The 20792-nt window shown below is 39.2% G+C and overlaps 1 protein-coding gene across 3 annotated transcripts in view; it reads right to left on the reverse strand.

Moving 5' to 3' along the window:
• Positions 1–20219, reverse strand: part of ENTPD4 (ectonucleoside triphosphate diphosphohydrolase 4) — a 32671-nt gene extending 12452 nt beyond the window's left edge. For 2 of the 3 annotated variants that reach the window (XM_019714750.3, XM_074338226.2), the window contains exons 1-9: positions 20025–20219; positions 14656–14754; positions 12675–12872; positions 11958–12163; positions 8967–9117; positions 8198–8301; positions 2978–3037; positions 2550–2704; positions 738–904 (exon numbers count right to left, since the gene is read on the reverse strand). In XM_019714750.3, coding sequence (XP_019570309.1) covers positions 738–904; positions 2550–2704; positions 2978–3037; positions 8198–8301; positions 8967–9117; positions 11958–12163; positions 12675–12872; positions 14656–14663 — 1049 coding nt within the window. In that variant the 5' untranslated portion in view covers positions 14664–14754; positions 20025–20219. The remainder of the gene's footprint in view (positions 1–737; positions 905–2549; positions 2705–2977; positions 3038–8197; positions 8302–8966; positions 9118–11957; positions 12164–12674; positions 12873–14655; positions 14755–20024) is intronic. The other variant, XM_019714760.3, reaches the window with a different exon arrangement.
• Between the last annotated feature and the right edge of the window lie 573 nt (positions 20220–20792).

Consider the following 20792-nt stretch of genomic DNA (forward strand, 5'->3'; position numbering starts at 1 on the left):
TTTCATCAAAACACACAAAGTAAAACAGTAATTAATAGGATATTTTAAATAACGCTAGATTTCAGGTATTTTTATTCATGCAAATGGCTTTTCTGTTTTTATGGACTAATTTCAAATAATTATTATATACTTCAACTTATAAAGTAAATTTATTTGTTTTATATATTTTCTATACTAGAATTCTTCATAAATGCATTTTTAAAAGTTTCACTGCTGTAAGTGTTTAAAAACCACTAACTTTGACTTAGTCTAGATCATTTCTTTCTCTTGAATAACTTCCTTCACTATGGTCTTATCCAGTAAATAACGGCACAGGCTTGTTTTCCAGAACATCATGTAGTTGAATTTTATCAATAATGACAATCTGATCATCACTTACTGCGCAGGCTCTAGGACATCTGCTGTGGCCCACATGCTGAGTTTCCCAAGGACTCTGCAATCTGGAATGCATTAAGCAGGGCTGAAAACTACTGTAATGTCCTCATAGTGACATTTCTAATCCCTCAAGGGAGGTGGGTCTGAGAGAGAGACAGCCTCCTTTGGACCTGGTGGGATATAGGGCCCAAGGCACGACCTGGTGTCCTCTCACTTCTCCCAGCTCAGGTGGCAGGGAAATAAAAAGCTAACAGTGCTGACATGCTTCTGCTGACTGAGGTCTCCCTGCTTTGCTGGATATGTTTTCTATGAGGAGAGGCCTGGGTTTGAAAGTGACTGCCAAGCAGTGGAAGGTGCTTTACCTGTTCTTTTGAACTGTGTTGGCAAATATCTTGTCTTCATATCGCTGTCGAGCAGCATTGCCACCAAACCCAAGAAACGTGGCCACGTAGACTCGGTACACGTGCTCAGTCTGGTGAACATCACATCCCAGGTTAAATTCAGCTAGCAAGTTCTTCGCTACTTCTTCCTGAAGACATAAGGATAACAAACTTTAATATTTTAAGCAATATAAAAACAATTACCTTCTGTAAAAAGAAGGATCTAAAAAGATTCTCATCTAAATGGAGCAAAAAGTTCTGCTTCTGCATTTTCTTCTAAGGGTCCTATGACCATTCTGACTTAAGGAATTTCAGCTGTGCTGCCCATTTGTGGTATTGCTACAACTTTCTGAAAAAGGAAGTCAGCAATATTTAGTTCATAGCCTCTGATTGAGTAAATCTATTTATGGAATCTGATGCTTTGGAAATAGTCCTAAGTATTGAAAAGTCTCTATATACAAAGATGTCCTTTGCAATTCTGGGACAGAATAAGCTGGATGTCATCTAAACATACAACTCCTAGGAAGGTTTTTTAATAAATTATGGTAACCAATAGTTTATGGAGGAACATGTGTATGTGCTGTCCAAGGACATAAAATTGCATAAACACTAAGATCATAACAACCATATTTTTAAAAACTCTAAATAGGACAAAAAATGAAAAGAAATACATGAAAATGCTAACAATGATTTTTTGGGATGATGCATTAATGGGAAATTTTTAATCTTGATTTTTCAGTATGTTTTCCAAACTTGCTTTGTATCTATTTTTTAATTTCTCTTTAAGGGAAAAACATGACTTTTTACAAAGAGTGTAATACTTTCTGGAAGCATGTCTAAATGGGAAGTAGGAAACAGAGATTATAATATTTGAATTTACAAGGCGTTTTTCTAAGGAGCTTACTTGATGTATCAATAACATGTACTGAGTGACCACTAGGTACCTGGCAATGCATTAGATATATGCACTATCTCATTTAAGCCTCAGAGTAACACTATGTTATAGGCACCTGCATTCACATTTATAGATGAAGAAACCAGCTCAGAAAGGTTAATGGACATGCACAAGGTCACAAAGCTAGTGAGGACGCAATGACGATGCATGCAGCCTAGGCTTGTCCAGCACCAGTCTTTTTTATCCACTACACTATGCTGGGGGAAAGTGTAGGAAACTAGGCTTTGGTATTAATTTAGAGGAATGGAAAGAGTAATAAAGACATGTAGCAATTCAGGAATACATCTGGAAACCCTTGTGGGGCTCTCCACACAAGGCCACCAGCCTACTAGCAAACTACAGGCAGTAACTGAGAACACTGAAGGTTTGGAGGCAAGGCAGAGTAAACCATAAGTTCAGAAACGTGAAAGCAGTGGATGTAAACCTCAGCTTTTCGAGAAAAGTCAAGCAATGTCTGAGGCATTAAAAAAATAGTATTATCCCCAATTGTAACTTCAGAAATCTGATGTGATTCTATTAAGTTTTACAATACCTGTTGAGAAAAGAAGTGGTTGAGGAGACCATATAAACAAAAACTCAAGCATGTGGCTGACATATATACCAAAGAAAAATACTACGTAAGTTCAGAAAACAAACCAGCTGACTTCAATGAACAAACACAAACGGCTTAGGGGAGGACTGCCTTGGTTTCCTCCCGTCTCCTTTCTCCTTGGTTGAGAAGGTGGTACCTCAGGAAGCACAGTAAAGATGTGTTCAGACTCAGAAAACAAAACAAAAATGGATGGAAATATGTTAAATGAAACCAAATCAAAAAGAAGGAAATTTGTACAGATAATAACCTGCTGTGAGGAGGCAAAGCTTACAGTTTTGGGGACTTCGTATGCTATCTGGGTCGACACGCCTCCCATGTCGAGAATACCGGCAGTTCTTTTACGGAGAATGGCTTCGCTGCTTTCACTGCCAGGAATGTTAACTTCCACAACTGCCTCATCGTCTGGAAAGAGCGAGAAACATCCATGGGAACAGAACAAAACCAGAGAACTGGGATCTTTTGAAGAGTCATCTTATTTTCATGGCACGTTTCAAGCATTTCTAGGCCTATTCCTCCCAATTAAAATCAAGATAATTGTGTGAAATAGCAGCTTCTCTCATTACTACACACTCAGCTGTGCCACAAAACTTCGCTCCTTCCTTTTTCGTCCTTTAGATTAAATAGAGAAAGCCATCATTTCCAGTTAGCCATATTAGTTGGAAACGTGATACTCACCATCCTCAATATGCTCAAATCGTCCAAGGACAAAATTAATGCCGATCCAAGCATACACACCTATAGACATTGCACAGGGTGAAGATAAGAATAGAGTTTTTAAATATTTTGTATAACTCTTTATCAGTGCAGTCAGTGCAAACATTTCATTTATTTTATTCCCTAAAAACCTGTAAAAACATCCTGAAATAAGACATTTCTACTGATGTAGTCTATCTTTTCCTAGACTTTTCCCAAGAATTCTAAACTTTAAAATTTACAGTTTCAGTTCACTTACATAGGTTGAAAATATTTCCTAGATGCTAGTTTTCCTTAGAAATTTACAGGTTGTTTTGAAATCTGGAGTTTTTACTTTTTATGAAGTTAAACCTATCAATTGCAAGATTTTAAAAACAAGTTAACTTTGACTTTCATTTCCTTTATCTCCCACTTTCATTCAGTTGCCACATCTGATTGTCTTTTTACAGTATTTCCTACATTCAATCTTTACCCATTTTCATTACCACCTTGATTTAAGCTGTTACTACAGAGACCAAATCAATCTTCCCGCCCCTACTCTTCCACTCCAACCCACTCTATTTTCTGCTATTGGACTGATCTACAGAATGAAGTCCAAACTCCATAGCCTGACAATTCCAGACCCAACATTTTTTACTGAATAAACTTCACATGTAACATTCTGTAAGTACGGTGTACAATGTTACTTTGATACATTTATATACTGTAATATGATTGTCCTTACAGTGATATTTATCACCTTACATAATCATAGTACGACATTATTGTCCATATTCACTATTAAACAGTTGAATTTTTAAAATCTGCTGTAAGTGGACCCGCATAGTTCAAAGGTCAACTATACTGTGTATTACATTTCTATGGCTTATTTGCTACTCATTACAACTTTGTACCGTTAAACACCATCAGTCTTAGTCCCCCTCCCCCAATCTTTTAGCAACCACCATTTTATTGTTTTTCAGGGGGTTGACTTTTTCAGATTCCACAAATAAGTGATATTATATAGTACTTGTGTTTCTCTAATGACTTATCTAGCTTAGCATAATGTGCTCAAGGTCCATCCATGTTGTTGCAAATGTCAGGATATCCTCCTTTCTCATGGCTGAATAATATTCCACTGTGTATATGTACCACATCTTTTTTTATCCATTCATCATTCATGGGTATTTGGGTTGTTTCCCTATCTTGGCTATTGTGAATAATACCGTGATAAACATAAGTGTGCATATATTATATCATATCAAAGCCCTGTTTTCATTTCCTTTGTGTATATACCTAGAAGTGAAATTTCTGGGTCATATGGCAGACCCAGCCTAAATTTTTTAAGGACCCTTCATATTTTCCATAGTGATCGGACCAATTTACATTCCCACTAACAATGCATAAGGGTTTCCTTATCATCACATCCTCACCAGCATCGGTTCTCTCATCTTGATGACAGCCATCCTAACAGGTATGAGGTGATAACTCATTGTGGTTTTAAGTTGTATTTCCCTGATGATTAGTGATACAGAGCATCTTTTCATGTGCCTGTTGGCCATTTTGATGTCCTCTTTGGGAAATGTCTGTTTAGTTCTTCTGCCCATTTTTCAATCTGATTTTTTTTGTTATTTAGTTGTATGAGTTCTTCATACATTTTAGATATTAACTTCTAATCCAATAAATAGTTTGCAAAACTTTTCTCTCATTCTGTAGGTTTCCTTTGCTGTGCAGAAACTTTTGGGTTTGATATTATCCCATTTGTTGATTTTTGCTTTTTCCGTTTGGTGTCATGTCCCCAAAATCATTGCCATGACAAATATCAATGAGCTTTACCCCTACGTTTTCTTCTAGGAATTTTGTGGTATCAGGTCTTATGTTTAATCTTTGATCCACTTTGAGTTAACTTTTGTGAGTGGTATGAGACAGGGATCCATTTTCATTTTTCTGCATGTGTTTCTCCAGTTTTCCCAGCACCACTTGTTGAAAAGACTATTCTTTCCCCCATTGAATGTCCTTGGCTCCTTTGTTGAGTATTAGCTGACTGAATACGCAAGGATTTAATTCTGTGCTCTCTATTCTGTTCTTTTTTGCAGACAGCAAATTATCTTCATTTGCCTATAAAGGTTCCACCCTTTTACTCTTCCCCTTTTATATTTTTGATGTCACCAAATATCTCTTTTTATGTGGTGATTTTGTTACCAAGTTGTAGTAGCTACAGTTATTTTTAATGCTCTCTTTGAACCATTATGCTATAATTGTTTAACATAGTACTCTAAAAAAGTTGCAGTTTTCTAATTCTATTTATCACCTTAACCAGAGCTTTGTGTATTTCTGTCATTTCATTTCAGCTTGAAGAGCTCCTTTCGACATTTCTAGTAAGGCAGGTCTAGTGGCTGGTGAACTCCCTCAACTTTTGTTTGTCTGGTAAAGCCTTCATTTCTCCTTCACATCTGAAGGATAACTTTGCTGGACAGAGTAATAATCTTGACCGGCAATTTTTCTCTCTCAATACTTTGAATATGTCATTCCACTCTTTCCTGGCCTGTAAAGTTTCTCCTGAGAAATCTGCTGACAGCCTCATGGGGGTTCCTTTGTAGATTGCTGTCTTTTTTTCCCCAGCTGCCTTTAAAATTCTTTCTTTATCATTGACTTTCGACAGTTTTAATATAATGTATCTTGGCGGTCTTTTTGTGTTGAGATAATAAGGTGTTCTACTAGCTTTGTAGACTTGTATATTCAGTTCTTTCACCAAGTTGGGAAATTCTCAGCTATTATTTACTTAAATATGCTCTCTGCTCCTTTCTCCTTCTCTTCTTCTGGAATACCCATTAATCTTATGTTGTCTCTTCCAATGGATCTATAGTTCTTGTAGAGTTTCACCTTTTAAAAATCTTAGTTCTCTCTTCTCTTCCACCTGAAACATTTCTATATTACTATCCTCGAGCTTGCTTATTCTCTTTGTTTACTTCCAATGCTTTCTAATGCATTATTCATCTCATTTATTGAATTCTTCAGCTCCAGAATTTGTGTAGTTCTTTTTTAGAATTTCAGTCTCTTTGGTAAAGCACTCCGTCTATTCATCAATTTTATTCCTGAGATCCTAACATTGCCTTTCTGGGTTTTCTTGTAGCTCAATGAATTTCTTCCTAACAGTTTTTTTTTTTTTAATTCTTTATCAGTTAGATCACAATAGTCTTTGTCTTCAGGTTCAGTTGCTAGAAAACTTTCGTTTTCTTTTTGTGATACCATATTACCGTGATATTTCATAGTGTTTGATGAAAAGTGCTTTTGCTGCCGCACTTCAAGTACTGAATATCTTTCTTATTGAGGAAAGGCTTGGTTTACTTTGATTCTAGCAATTTAACATGTTGGTAATTAGGAGACTTCCCATTGTCTTCCAGAAGGTGGTGTTATAGCACAAGTTTTTCGTTTCTTTTACCAGAGCTGAGTAAGGTTGGGAGCATGTGCATAAAAACTGGTGGAGAGGGAAACAAAGGGTGGTTGCAGAGTTGGGGGTGGTATGTGCTTAGTACGTGGTGGTTTGGGTGTGCCCACAGACCAGTGGGGGGATCTTCCAGTGGGGGGGTGTCCCAGAGGTCTGTGGGTGGTCCTTTTGCTGGAATCCTAGGGCAGACAGCAGGTTACACATTCCTTCAGTTCTCTTCGCCTTCTTTCCTTTCCTCCCCACCTCCCACACCCAGTCACTGTGATTTTTTCTCGGAGAGAGAAACAGGTCCCTCCAGCTGCAGCATGCATGGACAGGTAGACGCCTACTTATCACCTTCACCCTCCACTCCTCTGCCAGAATGTTTGTACCAGTCCGCTGCCACCCCTGCCACTGTTGCCTCTCCTGCCACTCACCTAGGTCCGCAACCTCCTCTAAGATCCAATCCACCTACCTTTGGGTACATACATGAATGGATCATTTAGGTGTACCGGTGTGCTGTGCAGATGTGCTTATTTTTTTGTTCTGCAAGTCTGATTAGTTATAAAATCGAAGGGGAGAGAAAAAAGGGATGACTCATGCCGCCATGATGATGATGTCACCAAGACCTGTCCAACTTTTACTACCGTGTTTCCCCGAAAATAACACCTACTCTGAAAAAAAGCCCCAGTTAAGATCTCAGCCAGATGGACGCATTTAGTACGTTATGACGATGTTCCAGAAGAAGATGACATGACTGCATTTGAATAAATGTAGATTGTTGTACATGAAAAAATAAGACATCCCTGAAAATAAGCCCTAAAGGAGCAAAAATTAATATAAGACCCAGTCTTATTTTTGGGGAAACATGGTATTACCAACAGAATTCAAATGGGCTATAATCCAGTCAAGCTAAAATATTTTTGTTCCTCTGTCTGTAGCGCTGCTTTTCCAACCTGTGTTGACTCAAGCCATGGTTTTCTGTCTGGAATGCGCTTCCTATCCCTCTCTGAGCCCTATCATACCATGCTCTGCATGCTGTATTTATAGCTACCTCGTTAGGCGTAGTTCAAATGTCATTTTATTCATGATGCCCTTAGCTAGTAAACAAAATGGCTCCCTCTTTCAAATTCCCATGATACTTTTTCCTTATCTTCCTACAGTCCCTAAAATTCTACCTCATATAGCAGTAGACTGCGAACCCCCCTTGTCTGTAAATAGCACAAAAGCAATTATCTGAATTTCACACAATTTTGTATTCTCTACAGTGCTTTTCACAGAGGAGGTATTTGCTAAAATGATAGATGATTTTGAAATAAGTGCTTTTTGGTCTCTATTTCTAGCAAGGTATTCCCCAAATAATTTCATTGACCTGTCATTTCATTCTCAATGGAATCATTTCTTTGAAGTTTTCTCAGTGTATCAAAGTCAAGAATAATTTCCCCTTTCTAGTTAGTAAATTAGTAGAAGGCTCCATTCAATAACTCAGTAATTATCATAATTCCAGAAAGGTGTATAGCCTAGACAAGGAACAGAAAACTTTTCTATCAAAGTGAGTCCAACATTTGTTTCCTAAGTGTGGTGAAGACAAACTAAGTTATTTTTTTAATGGCTTAATGTTTGGATAATAAAGACCAGCCATGTAAGAAGCTAATTTTGCCATTTAAAAATTATAATATTTCAAGGCTATGGTTTTCCGAATTGTAAGCTATTAAGAGTAATTTAATAAAGTATACACAGGGGAAAATGGAGACGATTTAAAGAAATAGTTTCAAGTTGAAGACCCAGATACCAACCTTCTTGTTTCCCTGAAATTACTTCTGCATGAGAATCAGAAAACAGGAAGTCAAAGCGCAAGGGGATATCAGTCAGAAGATCTTCCAGGATGGCTTTCTGCTGGCTGTAAGACAATCCAAAAATTTACATTATCAAAATATTACACCCTGAATTTTTGTTTTTTAAAAAAGGATAAAAAACCACTATGGTCTGGTTTATGCTCTATGGAAACAGTACATTTTAAAATCAAAGCAATTCATTGAAAAGGTTATTTATTTTAGGAAAGAATTTTCAAGAGTTGTGGGAATGTGATTCCTAGATTTAAAACCACAAATGCACATAATCCTTAAACTAATAAAATAGAAAATCAGTTTTTAAAATAACTTTATAATTTACTATTTATACTCATACATATATTAAAAGATATTTGGTGAGTTCTGGCTGAGGGAACATTTCTGGTACTATTTTATATTTGAAGAAAGAATTTTTAAGGTCTTCCTTTTGATGATGATCAGAAGAGGAGGAGGACAAGGGACAGGAGGGGGAAGAGGAGGAAAATAAAATACCACCAGCACCACCACCTCCACCACCACCATCACCACCATCACCACCATCACCACCACCACCTCCACCACCACCATCACCACCATCACCACCAGCACCACCACCTCCACCACCACCAACACCACCATCACCATCACCACCACCACCACCACCACCACCACCACCACCACCATCACCACCACCACCACCACCACAGGCCTGGCCTGCCCTTGTGCAGAGGATTACCTTTCAGGAAGGATTCTCATTCCAGCTGTGCAAAGAATGTAGAGAGGGGTCTCTTTGTGTTTTGCCCGTGGTACATGCTCTGCAGCAAAGTTCAAGAGTGGAGAAATGTAATCACTGACTTTCTCTGGAGAGGTAGCAAATTCTGAAATGCCTACAGAAAAAGGACACTTCTGTTAACAAGCAGCTATTTTACCTCATAAGTTATGCTTTTTCAATGTGGCTAATTTGAAAGAAATTCAAGCTACACACCTTAGTCTCCTAGTATTTTCCTATCCCTCTGGCAATTCCTTCCACAGTTTCTCTTCCTCAATGATAGTGGTACTGAATATTCAGTCCTATGCTCTCTTCTCACTCATCAAAAAAAAAAAAAAAAAAAAAAAAAAAAATCACAGACCTGACTGAGTATCTACATATGTCAGACATTTGGGATTGATGGCACATGAGCTCATCCCTGCCCTCAAGAAAAGTGCTATTTTCCTCAGGCAAGCTCACTCACTCCCATGGCCACCATCATCATCTATGTCTCGAATCTCCAACTCTTATCAGTACCACCCAGATCTCTTCTCCAACCTACAGATCTGTATGTGGTAATTGTCCACTGGACAAGGCCATGTGTTTGTCCTCACAGCACCCCTCCAACTCAACCTACAGAAATCTGAACTCAACATCTACTACAAACCTGCTCTTACTGCTTGTTACCTACCTCAGTGACCACCATCATTGGCCATCTAGTAGCCCAGAATTCTGAATAAAATTATTCTCCCTTACCCCAACAAATGTTCTGGGTTTCATCAGTTGCCTCTCACTTGGTTCCTCTCATGTTTTCACTTCTCCTCATCTCTTTTCATCTGGCTAACTCTTGCTCATCCACTGAGCTGCTTCCTCTATGCAAGTCTTCCCGAACAGAACCCCGAAGATGAGCTCTTATTACATTCTATGCCTACCCTTATCTGTAATTGTAGCACTCATTACACCTTATCGAAATTACCGATTTACTTGCTTATCTCATTTCAACTGTAAGTTTCTTAAGGGTACAAACTGTCTTGTTCAAATTTATATTCTCAGCATCTAACACAGTGCCTGCCAAAAAGTAGGTGCTCAGCTAATATTTGCTGAATAAGTATATAAGTGAATGAATATTTCTAGCTGTCATTTAGCCTATAATATTAAAGATGAGGGAGATTTTAGAAGTCCAAAAATTCCTTATTTCACAGAATAGGAAATTGTGGACCCAGAAAGATTAAGTGATTTGTCAAAGCAATCAACAAAAACCAGACTGAAATCCAGATTGTTTGACTCCACATACAATACCATTTCAATGGACACCAAGCCCAAAACTATCCAGAATCTATTAAGGATATTTCTGGAGCTTTGCTGTAATGCTATACACAAGAGTTCTTGCTTCAGGACAGAGAAGTGTTATAAAAAGGTTCTTGAATTTCCACTTCAAACACTTCCTATAGCATTAGAGAGAACCATGTTAAGCCTGCTTTTAATGGGATTCTAGGGTCTACCCTGGGATGCTGTTGTAGCTTTCCCTTTGTTCTCAAAGGAAAACTCCAAGGTGTGAAAGGTTTCATCTTATTCCACGAGAGCAGTTTAGTCATTGATGGAACCTGGTATGTGAGGCTAGATGAAATGCAAAGTACTTTATAGAGTTTCAGTTTTTAGTCCTCTTACGAATTTTGACTTGATCAATATTATTTTACTCCTGAAACTGTTTCCATATTAGGGATACATAAAAATTTCAGGGGGCAGAAAAATAGAAAAGTAAAAGTCATTCACTAAGGCTTATAGAAAAAATAATCTTCATTCATGGAACTGTATTTGGTATCAAAATAATGCTGTACAAGAAACACAAATTAAGTTCCCAGTCTCTAACCTAAAAAATGAGGTAGAGAATTTGATTTCCAATATGCTGTTGTCCAGATGCCCAAACATCAATGAAAAACCAACGTGTTGAGGGCTGCCTGAAGAAGGAAGTGGGGCCTGAATTATTCAATGAAGAATGAGTAGGATTCAAAGGGTCTACAATCTATGTGGTCATGAACCATTTTATAAGAACGGGTATTTTATCATTTTAAAGCTGAATCTCCTTTTCACTCATATTTTTGAAATAGGACATAAGCTATGATTATTTTTTATTAACATCCTCTAATATTTTAAAAGATAAAATCCTTGGATTGTCTGTATTTTAATATTTTACTATCTAACACACTAGCAAGATGAAATAAAAGTGCTGAATCTCTATGAAGATCTATGGTTCACTGTTTTAAATCAGTGATTACCAACTAGTAAGATACAAAATGCCTATTTCAAGGTATTCCTGACACCTTCCATTCCTAATAGTTCTGACAGAAGGGGGCTGGCTGCACATGGAAATGTTGTAGATACAGAAAATGGTTAAGAACTACTGATTTAAATAGTCTAACAGGAAAGGCAAATCCCAATTTTTACATAACACACTGACTTAGAAACTGTGGTATCATTAAAAACTGGACATAATGGTTATCAACTCTTGTATGCTCTATGGTCACCAATATTAAATAATCTAGATAATTGGAAATATATTAGAGCAGCAATTTTTAAAAATGGCATATATACCAATGTATTAATATAGATTTCCATGAGTTATCTGAAATTACCTTGCATTAAGAATAGAAACCAATGGCTACCAAACAGGGGAAAAAAATCCCTCCAAAATTAATGTCAGCCAGCAACCATCTGAGCAAACACCATGAGTAAGGCACTATGATACATGTGGCAGGAAACAAAAGAAAGGCGTGGTGTTTGGACACTTTATTAAGGTGTTAGTCACCTTATGCAAGATGGATAGAAAAGAGAAAGTGAAACACGGAGACCAACTGGGTCCTGGCGTGAGCTCTGAATGAGGGCGATGACTGTGGGGAGAAAAAGGGGAAGATGTGAAAGACATCACAGAGATGAAAGGACAGAACCTGGTTATCAATCAGATCTTTGTTATTTACATACCGGGTTTTATTTTCATAACCACTGGCTTTCGGTTTTGATCCCTCATTTGTCTGATATCCAACAGATCGTGAGGATTGCCATTATGCCTGGGCCAGCAGTAGACAAATATCCGAGACCCACTGCTACCACAGTCTACCACGATGCCATAGTTCACATTGGGGTTATTGGTGTCTGTAGCTTCAATGTCAGTAACTCGGGCCCAGTACCTTGTTTAGAAAAACAAATGTGCACTTTTATTGAGATGGAGAAGATCATCCTAAACCTAACAGAGCAAATTCAGTAAACAAATACCAAGTCAGTGATTTCTAAGCTGTGCAGTAGCACCGCTATAACATTTTTACAAATGTCAAGTGATTAGTCAAAAGTGATAGTGATAAAGATAATCTAAATCAGATACGCACTCATTATTCCTTAAAAGATGTTCAAAGATGTTCTGAGAAGTAAAACTAATTCCAAACTATCAACATTACTGAAAAATCAGCTTAGAAGATATCATAGGAGAAGCTTATGTTTAAATCCTCTTATGATGTAGATATGGTGGTTAATAATTAAACAGTTTCTAACAGTTTAATTTTTCATGTCATGTTGTATTCAGTACAACATCTGTTTCCTACAGCCACAGGCTACTTAAATTCCAACCTAATCCCAGAATCTTGAAACCATGAAATGAAATTGTGCACCCCATCTAGAAAACAAATGGTGTTTCTTTTCTCTTACCTTTGAAACTTCTTGTCTCTGGAGAGCCGCCCGTACTTACTTCGGATTATGACAACAGAAAAGTATAAAAGTGAAACAGCAGCAGCTAGAATGCTAATAACAATAATTTGCCGTAAGTTGGTATTCAGAATTCGAGGACAACCCACTGGAGAGATGCTAAAATGCCAGGAAGCAGGAAAAAGACAGGAGATGCCGATCCTGAAATTTCGAAAAACAGATTTTAAAGCATATCTGCCCCAAAGAGGCCTCCCCTCACCTAAACTGATTTGAAAGTAAGACATTCAGTTTGAGCTGCTCCTGTTTTCCTGCCGGTAGGTACCTGTGTACCAGCATCTTCCATATTATTATGTTGGTACATAACCCATTATTATAAAATTATAGGAATGAGAATTAATCCCTGATGGTTATGACACTTCTGTGTTTTCCCCCTTTCTTGAGTGTATTAATGTAGATTTTCATTTGTACCCTGTTTTGGTCTAACAAAAGAATTAGAGACAGTTTCTAAAAATAATTTCAATAAGATAAACACTTAATTCTATAATGAAATCAGGTTTAAGGATGATGAAACCAAAAGACAAGTTAGTACACAGAAGTACATGTAATAAAGTAGGCCTTCAAAGCTAAATGAGCATCCTGCGGCCCAAACCTTGCCCATTAGATTAGAAACGTACAGTCATGCGCCGCATAATGATGTTTCAGTTTCGATCAACAACGGACGGCATATGGGACGGTTCTCATCTAAGATTATAATGTAGCTGAAAAATTCCTATCGCCTAGTGATGCTGTACCACTGCAGTGCAACACATGACTTGTGTGTGGTGATGCCGGAGTAAACACACCTACTGCTAGTCACACAGAAGTATAGCACATACCATTATGTACGATAATGATAATACATGACTGTTACTGGTTTATGAATTTACTATACTTTTTATCGTTATGTTAGCGTATACTCTTTCTACTTACAAAACAAAGTTTGCTGTAAAACAGTATGCCGTGTTATACTGGTGGCAGCCTCAGTTTACCTTATCTCTTGAGCACATTATTTTCTCTTGTGCTTGAATTAGTCCTGTGATGTTTGTACAGGTTTGTAGCCTAGGAGCAACAGGCTCTACCATTTAGACTAGGTGAGTAGTAGGCTCTACCTTCTAGGTTTATGTCAGTACACACTCTATGATGTTCGCAAAAGGAAACTGTCTAACAATGCATTTCTCAGAACACATCCCCATCATTAAACAGCGCGTGATTGTAAATAGCTCCGGAGGAATAAGATTTTCTTAACACTGGATTCCACAGCACATTTCTCCCTGATGAAGAAAATAGTATCTTTAACAATATCCCCATAACAAAGTCAACAAATAAGTTTTGTATGTCCTGTGCTTTTAGAAATATTCCTGAGACATTTCTGCAAATAAATACTTTTCTTCTCAGTTTATGTGAAGAATGAGAGACTATTACTAGACTTTAAAAAAAAGAAAATAAAAAACCTTGTTTCCTTTTGGATCAATTTTGTTGTTTTACAGTTCACTTCTAGTCTTCCCTTTAAAGAGTGCTTCATGGACTAAAATAGCTCACAGAAGGGGGAGGCATCCTGCTAACCCAATGGAATTTTCTATTTGTACTTTCTAGCCTCCACGTGGATTCTTGGGCCGGTCATGGAATTTATCATCCCTCCCCACACCTCCAAGGCTTAACGACAGTTCTCCTGTGCTCACTACAACCCCTCCCCGGTTCCAACGTGCACAGCCCTTTACTATAAACTACATTAACCTCTATAGGATCCACCTGGCATTATCACTTTCTTTCTGTGACAGTCACCCCTTGGGGCCCTCGAAGAACAAAGGTGTCAAACAGAAATGTAGCACAACTTTGAACACTTTTCAGTTGGGATTTAGATATTTCTTTCCTCTCACGAGCTGCTTCTGTGGCACCACAATCTTGGGTTTTATCATAGTATCAGTGATCAGGCCCCATCACTCACCTCCCCATGCTGACGGGTCAGAGGTCAGGCAATGTCCGGAGAGTCAGTCTTCACACACCATTATAGGAACAACGGGGTCCTCCCAGAGTTAGAGCCCTCCTGTTCCAGGAAGTGAGAAAAATCACAATGATGGCACAGTCCAAGAACACGTCTACATTCTTTATCAACTGTGTGTTTAAATCCAACCACACATAATCTGGTACATGATCCTTGCACTGGAGCTGTCAGAGGGTTTATTTTGAGCATGGAGCGTCTGCATTAGCACTGATCTAGTCCCTGTCTATCTTGGTCGTCTTATCCCCTGACAGGAAGACTAGACAGATATGGGCCCCATGCTCCAGCTACCTTAAACGCAAGCTGCAGGTCACTGAAATGCCCCACACTCCTCTGCATTTGTAGAATGACTCTCTTTTGGTCCACCTGGTGGAGTTCCTACGGAATCCTTATGACACAGGTCAAGCACGATTCCTCTGTGAGGACTTCCCTACTCCTCACATCCACAGTATCTGCTCACCACAGTGGTGGGCTACAGCATTGTACTCTGGGTTGACTTTTTCATCCCACGGCAAGCCCCTCATTGGCAGGGATAGCCACTTACTCTTCTGTTTCCCCAGAGACCAGTGCCTATCACACAGTGATGAGCCACCACTGTTTGTTTCATGGATGGCTGGAAACAGGAGATACAAAGATGAATCAGACATAGATTCAGCCTCTTAAAGAATTTATAATGCAGTAGAGGGGAAACTCACTCTCACACACACACACACACACACACACACACACACACACAGTATTAATAATGCCTACCTGACAAAGGGGAAAAAAATATCACTTTATTTAGTTCAGGTTTTAATATGATGTACTCACTGTAGCATATACCCAAAACTTAGGACAAACAATATTCGTGATTCAAAAGTTTAAGCAAAAAGAAAAAATATGTCAATTATTTAGGTGTTTAAATGAATTTCAATGTGTTTTTATAAAGTAGCTAGCTATCTTTTAGTATTTGAATATAGTGAGATTTCTACATTACACTTTCATTAGAATTCCAATGGCTAAAAGATTTAAATATTAAAAATATCCATAAAAATATAGATGAAAATGTAGGTAAATATTTACATAATCTTGGAATGGGTAAGACAATGAGAACAATGTCTGAAACCATAAATGAAAGAAAATACGTATATACATGGGTTTAAGACTTCTGAATGTTTAAAAAAAATATCCCTTCCCGAATACACAAGGCTTGAGAAAATTACTTGTAACATATATAACAAAAAGGTAAATATTCCTTACATATAAAAAGTTCATAAAATAAATACATAAAAGGAACACTAAACAGAAAAATGAGCAACGATAATTGGAAATTAACGAAATAAGAAATGCAAATGGATGATAAAAATAACATCATTAGTACTTAGAGAAGTATAAATAAAAACAAGATTTCACCATTATCAGATTGGCAGAGATTAAAGTCTGAAGATACTTTGCTAACAAGGGGGAGGGGAAAAGGTCATGAATACTGCTGGGCGAATCTAAATAGGTACTAACCTTCTGGGGGCATACGGGGAACAGATATGAAAGCTTTTTAACTTGCTTACCCTCTGCTCAACCTATCACACTTCCAGAAAGTCATCCTTAGGAAAATAGGGTAAAATCACTAAAATATGTATACAGATGTTTAGCATAGTATTGTGTATAAGAGCAAAGCATTGTTACTAAACTAATGTGCATTACAGGGGGTGGGTTAAATGAAACATGGTCCATTCATGCAATGGATGCGATGTGACTATTAAAGGTGATGATGCAGATCTATATTGACCTGAAAGATGTCCATGATTTAATAAGTGAAAAAAACTTCATTCAGTGTAGAGGGGGGAAAACAGTGGTTAGTAGTGAGATAATGGATCATCTTTATTTTCTTTCCTAGGCGTGCCTGTATTTCTTAAAGGGCACATATTAATTTAATCATCAGAAGAAACAACAGAACTATTTTTAACAGCTACCTTGACTGATAGCTCCGTTTTCCAGCATCAAATCCTCCTCTGGATGTATCAAGAAACCCTATCTTAAAAACACTTCATCACATAGGAATTCCAGTCTGAACATTTTTTAAAATTGACAATCATGTGATAGCTGAGCTAAGAATGAAAGAAAAGAATGTTTTAGTTAACAGCTTAAAGTCAAGGTCCTTGGGGAAAGAAAGGCCTTTAATGATTTGATGATGATTATTACTAAGAAGGGATACAAAGGGAGCCCACAGAGTCACAAACCTGACTCCAGATTTCAAGGAGTTTGCAAGAACTCCTTGCAAGGTTACAGAGAAAATACTAATACCCAGGAAATAATCAAGAGCATAACAAAAGGAAATGTTAAATTATCCGGACTATAAGACTTCAGATAAGAGCACAATGAAGGCTGGTTAACAGGAAAAGATTCCTAGAGGTGGGAGGCCGACTTTGGATGGGGGAGAACAGAAAATATATTTCAAAAGAGAAGATGCACTATTAGAATGATCAAAGCAAAGTGTCTGTATTGGGACTTTTTTTTTTGACATATGTGAGGAATTCAATAAAAACGGATAAATAGATATTTTTGCAAGTTACAAAGCCTGTATTTAAAGACAGAGGGAAAATGGGACAGCTTACAATTGCTGAAATAATCACTTTTATTTAGGACAAAAGTATGGCTAACTATTACCAAGCAGTCAACAATATGGTAATTTGATCTTAAAATGTAAACTCCAATTGTGTTTGCAGCTAAGAATCTTGGCACCAGCATTTAGGGAGGCAAACTCTTAGTACATAAAACTGCCACGTTTTTAAAAGGCCTAAATTGTGTTAGACCTAACATCAGAGAGATGCATTAGCTTTCATGATTTCAGCTAGTCAGGTCCTCCTTAGCTGAACATTCTTTAGTAAAGCCCATCCTGGCCCTGGGTCAACGTCTTTGTCAATCTCTCACTGACAGTTCTGAGAAAACCAGTTGAAAACACAATTCAAATCATTTGCAAAGTGAAATGGTTCCTGTGGTGAAAAATGCATGAGGCAATGAAACAGACAGCAAATTCTCGAATCACATGCAAACAAAATCATAGACAAATGAGGCTCTGGAAGAGCTAGACCTTTGAGTAAGAAAAGGTAAGATAATGTGAATGGTGCTTCAAAAAAGAATGATATCAATCAAAGGATTACAAGAGGACCTTGAAAAATCAAAGCCCACCCACACTGAGGCAGAATTTTGTAAGAAATAACGATCTTTGTGAGAGAAGCCCAAGTGAAGTGAAGGATGCTGTGTGGCGCTCGGTTGTGGGAAAAACACATCAACACAACTTGATTCATTCTTTAAGAAGAAGGCAAGTAGCTGCATTTATGACCTACATTTTCTTCAACATTTATTTTTAACTTTAAATTTTTATTGTTCATCATCAACTCCTACTCAAACCTTTTTCTACCTCTCACCATTCATTTGCAAAATTCTGGTCCCCATTTTAAATCTTTTTCTGGTCACACTTTTCTGCATCACCTCTATAGTTATCCAAACCTGCAACTCGGACTTTCTTCAAGTTCCAATTCCACATCCTGAGTTTATTGAGGACACCCTGTTACGGCAAATTCGTTTCGTCTAAGTCTGTAGTCAAAATCTTTTGACACAAACTAATACCGCCTTCCAAATTTCCAGGTCTAAGAGGGGTATCGCCATTGTGTGGGGTCGCTTGGTTCTAAATTTCTATTCCCACTCACCCACTTGTTGACAGATGACTGCTACATCAAGGCAGCTCCCCAGGCAGGTCACCCACCTTCTGCCTTCGCTGTGAACACCACTCTTCAGAAACACATCTTTGTAAAACACTACCTTCAAAATATGACCTGCTCAAGAAAACTCTGGAACCTCTGGGTCAACACCAATTTCCCTGTGTGCTATATGAAACCTCCGTTCATCAACCGATCCCCTCTAATTTCACTAACATGCTGTCTCCTTGCCCCAGATAACATCTTTCTGCCCCAGTGAGGTGTCTCTGCTCTCCAGCCACACAATTCTCATTCTTGCCTCAGGCCTTCACTAATGTCATTTCCTTTAAAATGTCCTGCTCTCAATATTGCACTTCTTTTAAGGCACAGGTCAATATTTTTCTTTGTCAAGGTTTAACTTGTTATACTTTCTAATGTTTTCCCGCACTATGAATCTTCGCTTTACTCATTTAAAAAAGCCATGCTGAATAAGCATGTAGAGAATATACATATAGGTGAAAATATAAACCCTGAGATGAACGTTAGTTTCTCCTTCTTTTTTCTAGACTATATACACAAGGGTTGAGATCATGTATTGCTACCTTTTAGGGCTAGAAGAATGTAAACCACAGATTCAACATGCCACAAATACAAGTGGTGACGAATCAATGTTAAGGTAAATACAGAAACAAACTACTTACATAACTTAGTATTCCACTTTATAATTCTGCCAATGTACCAATTCACAAACTGATACAAAGACAAGGTAACATCAAATAGAAGATAACAAAAAGAATATGACTTCCCTGGGCCTCTCCGAGGCTAGAAAATTAGGTATTTTCATTACACAAAGCAGGACAGTAAAGACTGCAGTGTGAAATTAAACTAGAGATTTCAGTCACTAATTTGGAAATCTCTAATAACCTCTCCCGTATCTTCTAGCACAGAAGTTCATGAATTGTAAAGCATCTCTTTTGTTTCCTAACAGTGACAAATGTTCTCTGAAAATGGTCTGCACCAGTGTTCATCTAACTGGGTTTTGGGACACCTTCCAGAGAACGAGAGAGCGACTCCCTTAAAAGGTGCCCACGCATTACTCAAGCCTGAGAAACATGCCCTCACCAAGACTTTATCGCCCAGTTAGCTCCATTTTTTCAAGGAGAAATGTAAAGCATGAAATTTAGCAAAAAAGGGGTAACGATGCTGAACGTGTCAATGTCATGATAGGGGGCAGGCGAGAAATACTGGGTCCTAAGTGCAGCATCCCGTCTCCCCGGCCAGGTCCCTCCTCAGGGTGGGCTGGATCCGCCCACACTACGTGGGAGAGGGACAATCCAGCGCGGTCACCGGAGCCCACGCGACAGCACGACTGCCAGGCTTCTCTGCCAGGGGCTGGGGGAGAGCACCTGCCGCCCGGGGTCATGGGCGCTGACGGCCGGCGCGCCGGGATGTGGCCGCGCCGCTGGGCTGCATGGACTCCCGGGAAGACCCACGGCCGGCGCGGGGAGGATCGCAGGCAAAGGGCTTGTCCGCAGCCGTCGCCGCCCCGCCGGGGCCTCTCGCTCCAACCGTCTCCGCCCGGGCTGGCCGCTTCGGCCGCCTGCTCTCCCCTCTTCTACGCTGGGAAGGCCTCCTCACCTGCTCGGCAGCGATCGACCCCGCGGCAGGGATTCCCAGGAGCCGGGAGCCGCGAGTGGAACGCATCACGGCTACCGCGGCGAGGCGGCGGCAACGCGGACCCCGCTCCCCCTACGCTCGGTACCTTCCCGGTAGCCGAACCTCCTACCGGCCGCTCCCGCGGTGCGTCGCGGCCGAGCCGGGAGCGCGCACGCCAAGGGGCGGGGCCTGCGTCTGGGGGCGGGGCCTGCGCCGGGATGACAGGCTTCGAAGGCTGAGCTGTACCATGTAACCACGCCGGAGCCCTTCTGCGCCGTGGGTGCCAAAAGTGAGAGTAGTGTCAGGGAAGTAACCAGTACTGTGGTTTGGTCACCGCCCGTCCTAGCCCGCCTGGTTGTCAGCGAGCCGCAATGTGCTAATGACACCGCGGTTTATCTTTCTTTTGTGCTCCTAAGGATTGTGGAAAAATAACATTAGAAAATCTAACAGGCACTGGGCATTTTTGCTCAACTTGAAGTTGAAATTTTTACAACTCTGCCAGTAGGTAGCCCTATTTTACAGATGGGGAAACTGAGGCTCAAACTCATTCAGCGAATCTCTTAAAGCCCACATAATTAGTAAGAGCCAGGATTTCATCCTTGCCAAAAGTTGCATATATCAGCGCTTATTCTGGGGGAGACAAAAGCCCCCTAACACACGCAATGGTTATGAGAAGAACTGGTAAGGTGAGCAGCACCGATTCCTGAGGTTGACCCCATGACCTGATACTTAGCTCAAGGTTCCTGTCTC

This window comes from Rhinolophus sinicus, chromosome 15, assembly GCF_057876585.1.
Source record: "Rhinolophus sinicus isolate RSI-liver-muscle chromosome 15, RSI-T2T, whole genome shotgun sequence".
Taxonomy (NCBI): Eukaryota; Metazoa; Chordata; class Mammalia; order Chiroptera; family Rhinolophidae; genus Rhinolophus; species Rhinolophus sinicus.